We start from the raw sequence: 9,453 nt of genomic DNA on the forward strand, positions 1-9,453 counted from the left end.
GAGACGTTGCTGTTTTTGGTCCACAATCAGCAAACGTGGCACCCACTTCGAACATAGCTTCCGCATCGACAAATGGTCGTGTAAAATGGTGAAAACACTTCCCTTTGATATCTTTACGATGTCAGCAATATCATCCACCTTCAATTTACGGTCGGCCAAAACCAATTTATGGACCTGCTTGATTTTTTCGGGAACAACTGCCTCATTTGGGCGACCAGAGCGGTGTGCATCGTTGGTGTCCGTACGACCGCGTTTAAAATCAGCATACCAGTCGATCACTGTTGATTTGCCTGGTGCAGAGGTGCCATAATGATCGTCCAACCACTGTTTTGCTTCGACGGTATTTTTTCCCATCAAAAAGCAGTGTTTAATGAGCACACGAAATTCCCTTTTTTCCATTGTTCTGAAAATAACAAAAGTAGCGTCACTAAAGCTTCAATAACTCACACAATAATGATCCGAATGACATACAAATTTGACAGTATACCTAAAAGGGTATGTTCTTTCGAACCATAAAGCTAATTTTATGTTAGTGGCGCCCTCTATATGTCAGACCGGGGACTTATTGACCGATGTGTTATGTAGCTATACAAATGTGTGTAGTATAGATACAGAAACGGGTAGGTGAAAATCAAAATGGAGGTCAATCCAACAACAACACACACACAACACATCATCTGACACCATTCAATAATAAAAAGGTTTGCTCAGTAAGCAGCTTTCTCATTCCCTCTTGACAAATCGGCTCCCTTAGCAAGACACTGGGTTGCTAGCTCTAGAAATTTTGACTAAAAGTGGAGGAAAAGTAAAATTTGTAGAAAAAACATTTCATTTTCAAAATGGACTGCTTACGAGCAACAACTCGCTCAAGAGTTTTTATCGGTATGTTCAGGACTATGGTAGTATGACATGAAATAGATACCGCTTAAGTCAGGACATAATAGAGTATTTGACACAATCCTAGATCGAGATGGAGAATTTACAAAGCTTTATTTCTTATGATGTGGTGATTTAAACAGAACTCATGTTTTGCAAAGAGCTAGCATTTGCTAAAGAGTTACAGCAGGGAGAATTATTGAATAGTCCCGACGCAATCGATTACATTGCAGAACTCATTATAAAAAAGTTGGCAGAACTTGTTTCCAATGAGCCCACCTTCCTATGGATGGATGAAGTGTCCACAGGAGGCTTAGAAAAGCACAGTACCAGTATGAAAGAGCTTCTCATAAAAAACCATCTACCGGAATCGGCTTCCAATTGTGAAACGCGCGCTACAAATAAGAGGAGGATCTCGGCGAAACAAATTGTACGAAATTGTACGTGCCAATTATTTATTTATTTTTAACAAAATAGTTTCATATTGGCGAAACGTTGCGATTGGTTTTAAATTTTAAAAATTAATTCACAAAAGAAAATCTTGGATTATGTGAAATAATTTCTTGTTTTAATATTAGACTTGGCAATTTCCGCTAATCACTTCTATCTATACCATTATTTACATTCAAATATTAATTAAAATTTATTTTTTAAACCGTTCGCAGTTTGTTTCCATTTAAGTAACAAAATACTATTTTGCTACCATTTCTCCCAAAAAGGATTTAATTTTTTCCTTCTTAAATACAACCTTTTGTAAGGGAGTGTCAAAAATCGAATGTCACTAGTGAGCAAACCTTTAAGGGGAGATATACACCTAAAAGCCGGAAAAAAGGTCATTTTTATGAATTTTTTTCAAAGGAAACTATTTAAAATGTATGATTGGGGTTTTATTTATCTAAAAGTACATATATTCAAAAATGTGTTAAATTTGTTTTAGCTTAAAATAATAAGAATTGTAAAGGATAATGTAGAATCCTTGGAAGTCCTTGAAAAAATCAGCCTCCGCGGTACCCAATGGCGTTTCTCCAAAAATCATCTGAAATAAGAAAACCAAAAAGATTATTAAACCAGATACTAAAATCTAGTCTTTGTCGTAGCCGATTTTGAAAATATCGATTTTTAACAAAATGGCGGACGTTTGAACATAAGTATTGATTATTGGGCTAAAAATGAGTTCTTATTTTGCCTATAGAACAAAAACTATGTAACGGAAAAAAAAAATCCTATGACATCTACTAGATAATGTTGTATAGAATAACCACAAAAAGCCTCAAGGCAATCGGTTTATTACTTTTCGAGAAATTTTGGGTACCAACTTGAAAAACGTGGTTTTGAGAAAAACTCGTTTGAAAATTTGGGAATGAATGAATCATAAAATTTGTCAACTTACATGCAATCATCGATACCAGGCCCATAGTGCAGGTCCTCTACAGTGGACGGAATGTCCAGGGCTTCCAAATTTTCTTGTCTTCGCCGTATACGACCTTCTTTTGTAGTCTCCTGCGATCGCAGCTCGGCTTTCGCTATGCGAGTTTCGTCTTCTTGCGCAGCGAACAAGTGCGCTCCTGGTCCAACAGATATTCCCAACACGTTCATAATTTCTAATAATGAGGTGACATCATTATTGAATGTGCTGATGCCAGAAATACAGCAATATTGACGATTTTGGCCCCGCTGTTCATCGTTTTTGGAGCTATCTTCCAAATCAATTGGTTGAAGCTCTCATTTGAATTTTGCGTAAATCCGCCAACACAGCGTTCCAACAATTTGTCATTGCTGAGATCATTGTAGATCGGTTTGATGGCATCTAACACTATTTTTGGCAATTCAGTATAATCGTGGAGGAAATTTTTCAATTCATTTTTAGCTTTCGCTTGTTGCCACTTGCACCAGGATTCGCGGCCCTCGGGACAGAAGTGATGTTTCGGCTTTCTATCTGTTGAGCTGTAATGATAAAATGTTGCCCATATCGCTTTTTTCATATCGTCTTTGGAGTGACAATTTCTGCGAATAGCTAAACCATAATAAACGCTTAGTTTATCTATCAGTTTTAGTGTCAATTTATTTCTTCCGCCAATTCCAGGATTGTCTTTTTTACATGCGCGAAGACGGGTGCCCATTCGCTTTTGCACATGTCCTACGCATTCTTTTTTTACAATTTCAGCCCGATTACCATAAGGTTTTCCATTTACTATTCCCGTGTACGTCTTGGAGTCGCCATCCCCCACGTAATTAGTGTACATCACTCCATGCTTTTCAACAGATCTTGAAAATAATTCTATCATGGCGTCTACTTCCATTTTACCTGCTGATCCTTCATGATTGATCTGACAATTTTGATCGTGATTGGATTTCCATGCCTCATATTGCTCGGTATTTTTGTGTTTATTCCAATAATTACATTCAGCACAATAAGAAGATTTAACAAGAAAATCAACGACTTTTCCTGTAAACTGACCAATAAGAACCGCAACTCCATATAATGAGGTAAAACCACGTTTTCGCCACGTACCATCTCCTGAAACGAACAGTTTTCTTAAATCAGCACTGGAATCTTCTTTTTTTATTTCCTGTTGTTCTTCTTTTACAGCTTGTTTTAACACCAATTGAGCAATATTAGAAGCAGCAGAATGAATGTTATTAATAATCATATCATACGTCGATTGTTGAAGCGGAGGCGGTAAATCCATGAGTCCACAAAATTTCATAGCTCCACGCAAACCAATCCCCAATAAACGCAAGACAAAAAAAAATCGTGTATTTATTTCGTAAGCTGTGTTGATGTACGGGCACGAAGGGATGAAAGTCGGTTTGCACGACAAACAAGAAACTACAATCTTAAAACCAAGTCCTCGAGTACTTTCTATAGAGAATCGAACATCACTATTACACTTTTTACACTTTACACATTCCAACAAGGCAGCAAACACAGTCAGAAAATTCAAAATTCGATACCCGATGTTTGGATCTTCTGGTGCGGATGTCTCACGATCAGTCTTTAATTTTTTGGCACTAGAACTAATATTTTCGTTGGAAATTTTTTCGGCAGAATATCGATTTTTGGGCGGCATTTTCTTTTTGCTTCGATCTTTGCGAAAAAATCCGGTTCGATGATCTTTTCGAGAACCTTTACTTCTTATATCCATTTTTCTCTCAATATTTATTTGGAAACGAAAATTCACTGAACTGCTTAGTTGAACGAACGGCAAGGTACTGACAAAACGTGTCTATTACCCTCATACCTGGAGCCAAGCATGCCCAAAAACCCAACACAATAGAATGCCGGAGTAAGTTTAGAAGCTTCGTACAAGGGTCGCTAACCGCCTCTACCTGCCTGTCAGCTCCGGCCCATAAAATCAAGTTTCACGTTCTCGGCTGTAACTAGCTTATTTATCGAAATATTACCTTGTCCTTTTCACTAGATATTCTAGAGCCCTCAAACTTTAAGAAAAATGCAAAAAAAAAATCGATTTTTCACGACCTTCTAGGTGTATATCTCCCCTTAATAATTGAATCATGATCTGACACGATTTGACTACATGATTCATACTGTTCCCATGAAGCAATAATTAAAGGTGATGTAAGTAGCCTAGTTTTCACCCTGTGTTAGCCATCTTGAAGCTACTTAATAAATCCGTGTTGTCCTCTTGGAAAAGCTACTTTTTATTTCAGAGCAAATTCTAAAGAAAAAGTACTCAAAAGCGTAGAAATTAAAACTTTTGCTGAAAAAGTTAGCAGGTAATACTGTTTTGCCTATTCCATTTTGCTTAGACTTTCGCATCTTTTAATTCCAGAGAACGTTAAATATAGAGAATTCTCACGAGCTACGAATAGTGTGAATTGTCAAAAATGAAGTGAAACCGCGAACACTATTTCACCTCGCTTAACTCGACAGCGGGGAAGTTCTTAACAGGGCTGCTTACAGTGAATTATGTACAAGTACATTGGCTCTGCTCAGTTTTTGGTTTCTGTATGAAATCAAATTGACGAATGCCGACGGCATTTTGCAAGGCATTTGCTTGTGCATTTTTATGTTCCCTTGGTAAACGAAAATTTATTCAATTTGTGTTTTCAAACAAAGGTGATGAAGAAAAAATGATTGAATTTATTATATGCGCCAAATCAAAGTAACTTTAATATTTTGATTTAATTTAAAAAAATACATTATAAAACGACCTCTCACATTTTGGTATGTGCGTTTTCGTAAATTTAAAACTAAACAAATTTGATGAAAATTTTTACTAATTTTTTGAGTCGAAATTAATTCATAGCATACAAGTGTTTTGGTATATCGACATACATATGTATTTGCATTTGAACATGCATTTATTTGTTCCTTTGGCAAACCAAATCTTTTTCAATTTACATTTTATTACAGGGAATAATAATATACATACATTTGTATGTATGCATTTTCTAGATAGTATAAAACTTTAAAATAAATAAAGGAAAACTTCAAAGAAACGTATTTGCATATATGGGACAACTAAATTCAATTGCATCTTTATTAAATATGTATATGTTGCACGCATATGTGTGCACTGAAGCAACATGACCTACCTCACGAGCATCGCCTTATATTTCATGTAAATAACCTAATGATCAAATTCCTGCCTCACAAATGCTAAAACAAATTTCTTTTGAATACTCATGTACATATTTATATGTGCGTATGTACACTTGGTGCCCATATCCCTTCAAACAAATCAAAAAATTCTGTATACAAAACGCTTCATTACCAGGCACACAGGAAGATGGCATATGCAAATATAAATATTGAATTCAAGCAAAACAATGCTTATTAATATACACATATGCATGTACATGCAACCGCACACACAGGGCATTCGCTTTATTCCTCAAAATGCGTATGTCGTTCAAAGCTAAAATTCTATGCCTAGCGACTACAAGAACAAAATGCAGTCATAGACGCAGGCGTAGCGGCCATCATTCTAGTTGCCATAGCGCTGAACAGTCGCGGCGGCGCCGAACAGTTTCAACTATTGTACTGTGCAACAAAAACTCATCTTCAAAAAATTCATTGATAAATTCGAGCTCATAGTTAGTTCTAAGAGCAAGAACTTTCATTCATAAAACGAGCCGCCCATATGCCAATTTTCTCGACAATTCGAAAATAGTCAATATTGGAATATTTCGCGTAGAATTATTTGCCAATATTTGATAAATCTTCAATTTTTGTCAAGTCGAGTGCCCGCGGCATCGTACATATGTATGCAAAAATATATGTATGTAAATATGTCTTTCTAAATGCTCGACAGCCGCAGCTGCTGTGCGTCAAGTGCGCGCATGAGCATACAGTAAGTTGCAGAAGAAAACAAGTAGCTTAAAAAAAAGGTCTGATTCGGACATTTTAAGGTACTTGACCACCTTGGAAAGCTAAAAAGTACAACATATTCAATAATTTTTTTTTTTCATGTTCTGTATAATATATTAAAATAAATTTTTTTTTAAATTTTTATTTAGAGCTTATATAATACAAAAAAAAATTGATTTATTAAAATTTCTTTTTTTAACATATATCCAGGAGGCGCCAAAGTCGAGGCCTGAAGAAAATCATGTCTTGCGGCGGACAGTTAATCTTAGAAATGGTAATTCTAAAACAAAAGAGAGAAACAAAATTTTCAAAAGGAAGGTTCCTTGCGTGAGAATTTACCACAAACTGACAAAAAAAAAAAAATAATAAAAAAATGGCGGATGTTTGAAAAAAAGTTAAGAAAACACCCCTGTTTTTCACAATGTTATGCTTAAAAAGCAATACTTTATTAACTTTCTTTTTTGCAAAATGTGGTAAATTGGCATACAAAACATCTTAACAAATAAAACAAGACCAAAATCATTAAAATCGGCTAAGCAGTTTCGGAGATAAAGTGTCCGCCATTCGAAAAAAAAGTAATTTCTGGAAAAACGCGTTTAAAGTTAAAACTTGCTATTTTCTTTCAGCTGAGTCAGCAAGTAATGAGTGCAGGATGTGCCTGCACATTTTCACTGATTTCACTTTGTTAGAATTCGAATTTAAAAAAACAGTTTCAGGTGATGATTTTTAAAAGTATAAGGATTGAAAAAATGTAAAAAAAAAAAAATTTAATTTTTTGAAACTTATAAGGTGGTCAAGTACCTTAATACTAAGATAAAATTTGGAAACAATTATTTTATGTTAACTGATAGTAGGCAAATAGTTAATTAGTAGATTACTTTACGTATGTAGTTTTTCAATTGATAAAAAGTGCACAAAACATATGCATACATATATCTGCAGTTAGAAACTTACTCTGAAATCAGAGCATTTGAAGATGCCTGTAACATTTCAAGCTTACTGTACATACAATGCTGTGCCAATGAATGTGCGCTGCGCCTATGAATGCGCGCTGGATTTCTTGAGAAGTTTTACCGTTTTATCTTGTGCTGTGGCTGGTGAGCATACATACACACAGCATATACATATGCGCAAATGTATATAAATTCACAAATTTACATTTGCATATGCCATCTTCCTGTGCGCCTAGTAATGAAGCGTTTTCTATAGAGGATTTTGATTCAGTTGGAAGGGATTCAACAAAGTTTTACAGACACCAGACAGACAGACATAACATATGTACATAATTTGGATGATTTGGAGAAATTCAAATATATAGGTCATATTAAAAAGCTACCTAGCATTCTTTGCTTCTAATCACCAACAAATTCTTATCGACTGCTGCTAAATTTACATAATTCAGCCCCTTACTGTTAATTTTTGTTGAAAAATGTGTCTGTGGTGAAATTGTCTTCGCGAGACGAGTACCCCTCAAAAATGAACACTTTCCTGTCATTAAGACTTCTCTATATTTAACGTTCTCTGTCAATTCTATTGAAAGTTCTGTGGAAACTGTGAAAACTAAGCAACAAGTCCCTCAAGGACTTATATCGTTATGTTCAGGAAAAGTACTGCTTTCAGTGTATTCTGACTTATCGATTAAATAAGGATATACTGGAGCATTTTTTCGGGGCGATGCGTGCTAAAGGCGGGTTGTATGACAATATTAGTTGATCGTGGCAATGCTGAGGCCGACGAAACTAACTGGCTCCGTCTCAATGATACTTCTTTAGAAACTTTACAAAGTTTGCTAACAGAAGATGAGATAGTTTCAGACGACTCTCTCTTCGCCAACGATTCATTAAATGAGGACGCTGACTTTGATAGCTTACACGAAGATGCCATTGAATATATTGCCAGTTACATAATACGCGAATTAAAGTTGACCGATTGTTCCTGCAATGAGCCTACATTTACCGAGCACCGAGTTTTTGGACAAAATTAAAATGTTGGAATCAGCGTTTAACCAGTTCAACGGCAGGGAGCTTTACGGTGGGATATCATTTTTACAAAAATTGTTCACATTAAGTGAAAACGTGAGTTTACGCGATGATGTTGAACAATTTTTTTTTAAATGCCGGATGCACTTTCGAATAAAGAATCTTAACCGGTGCAATAAACAAAAGAAGAGAACAATGAGCATTCAATAAGATAATTGTTAAGAGTTTCCACTATTCTCAAGTTTTATTTATTACTTCAGTGTAGGTTTACAAGTGGCACATATAGACTCCAATCCGATGCATGGTCAAAATACATATATATATGACACAAATCCATGGGAATAGTTAAGTTAAAAATATAAATAATTAAGTACCACTTATAAAATAGCATAAAATTATTCTATGGTTTATAACGACCTTTTTGAATTTTTTACTAATATACATTTTCAGAAAGGGGATAAACTTATGCCCTTTTTTCCCCTTGCTTCCAAATTGCATCAATGGATTAAGTAGCATTCGAAATCAGTTGTCAAACTTTACTTAACCTTGTATAATTGAATCATGTACTGTTCCTATGCCAACATTTTAGAAAGTAATGAGATGTTAAAATTAAATTTTACTTACATTTCGTCTGGATCTATATATATTGATGTTTTTGTAAATGAGTCCTGATCTCTTTTTGTTGACGTAAATTTTTGCTTTTCCACAGGCGTCGCTTCTGCTTCCAACAAATTTTCGCTTGTTTTGTGAAAATGCCTATAGAAGTTATCAGAGCTACTTGTTATTCCACCGAGATTACTTGATTTCTTAAACTCTGCTTGAGCGATAGTTTTTCTGCCTGTAAATAGTTGGTACTTGGAAAAAGCAAAATTCACCGGTCCTCTGTTGGTTGAAGAAAAAAGAAAATGGCGTCGTGATATAGTACTCGTGGCTGTGTTTATAACGGCCGATGGAAAAATCAATAAATTTTTTACACACGCCACTGCAGCCACATGTGACGGTGCTCGGTTTTCACACGAGATTTTCGCTAAACTTTGAACCAATATTTTAAACATTTTTACTTGTATAGTAACAGGTAGCACTTTTAATAAATTTTTCACTATCACATTTATTGGTTACAAAGCAGCAAAACTCGTGCAAATGAATCAATTATAAAATGGGTTCTTACCTAACCTCGTCCCAAAGTGGAATGACGCATATGAAGATTACAATGGAAAATTTTACTTGTGCCTTGCAGAGTTGCACTAACACAGGGTTGCACCA

The 9,453-nt window shown here is 35.3% G+C and overlaps 2 protein-coding genes across 5 annotated transcripts in view; both read right to left on the bottom strand.

The window, feature by feature from the left end:
• The window catches only part of LOC128854733 (hatching enzyme 1.2), a 32,505-nt gene extending 23,601 nt beyond the window's left edge, over positions 1–8,904 (bottom strand). Inside the window, exon 1 of the mRNA XM_054089057.1 lies at positions 8,815–8,904. The gene's annotated coding sequence lies outside the window, so the exon portion shown is untranslated. The remainder of the gene's footprint in view (positions 1–8,814) is intronic.
• LOC128854730 (ATP-dependent RNA helicase p62) overlaps positions 1–9,453 on the bottom strand; it is a 50,667-nt gene extending 41,214 nt beyond the window's left edge. The window contains exons 1-3 of one of the 4 annotated variants that reach the window (XR_008453641.1): positions 8,815–8,905; positions 2,267–6,491; positions 410–1,912 (exon numbers count right to left, since the gene is read on the bottom strand). Coding sequence is in view for 3 of the 4 variants with exons in the window: in XM_054089052.1 (XP_053945027.1) it covers positions 2,478–4,022 (1,545 nt within the window). In the remaining variant the exon portion in view is untranslated. The other 3 variants (XM_054089051.1, XM_054089052.1, XM_054089048.1) reach the window with 3 other exon arrangements.

Source organism: Anastrepha ludens, chromosome 2 (genome assembly GCF_028408465.1).
Source record: "Anastrepha ludens isolate Willacy chromosome 2, idAnaLude1.1, whole genome shotgun sequence".
Taxonomy (NCBI): domain Eukaryota; kingdom Metazoa; phylum Arthropoda; class Insecta; order Diptera; family Tephritidae; genus Anastrepha; species Anastrepha ludens.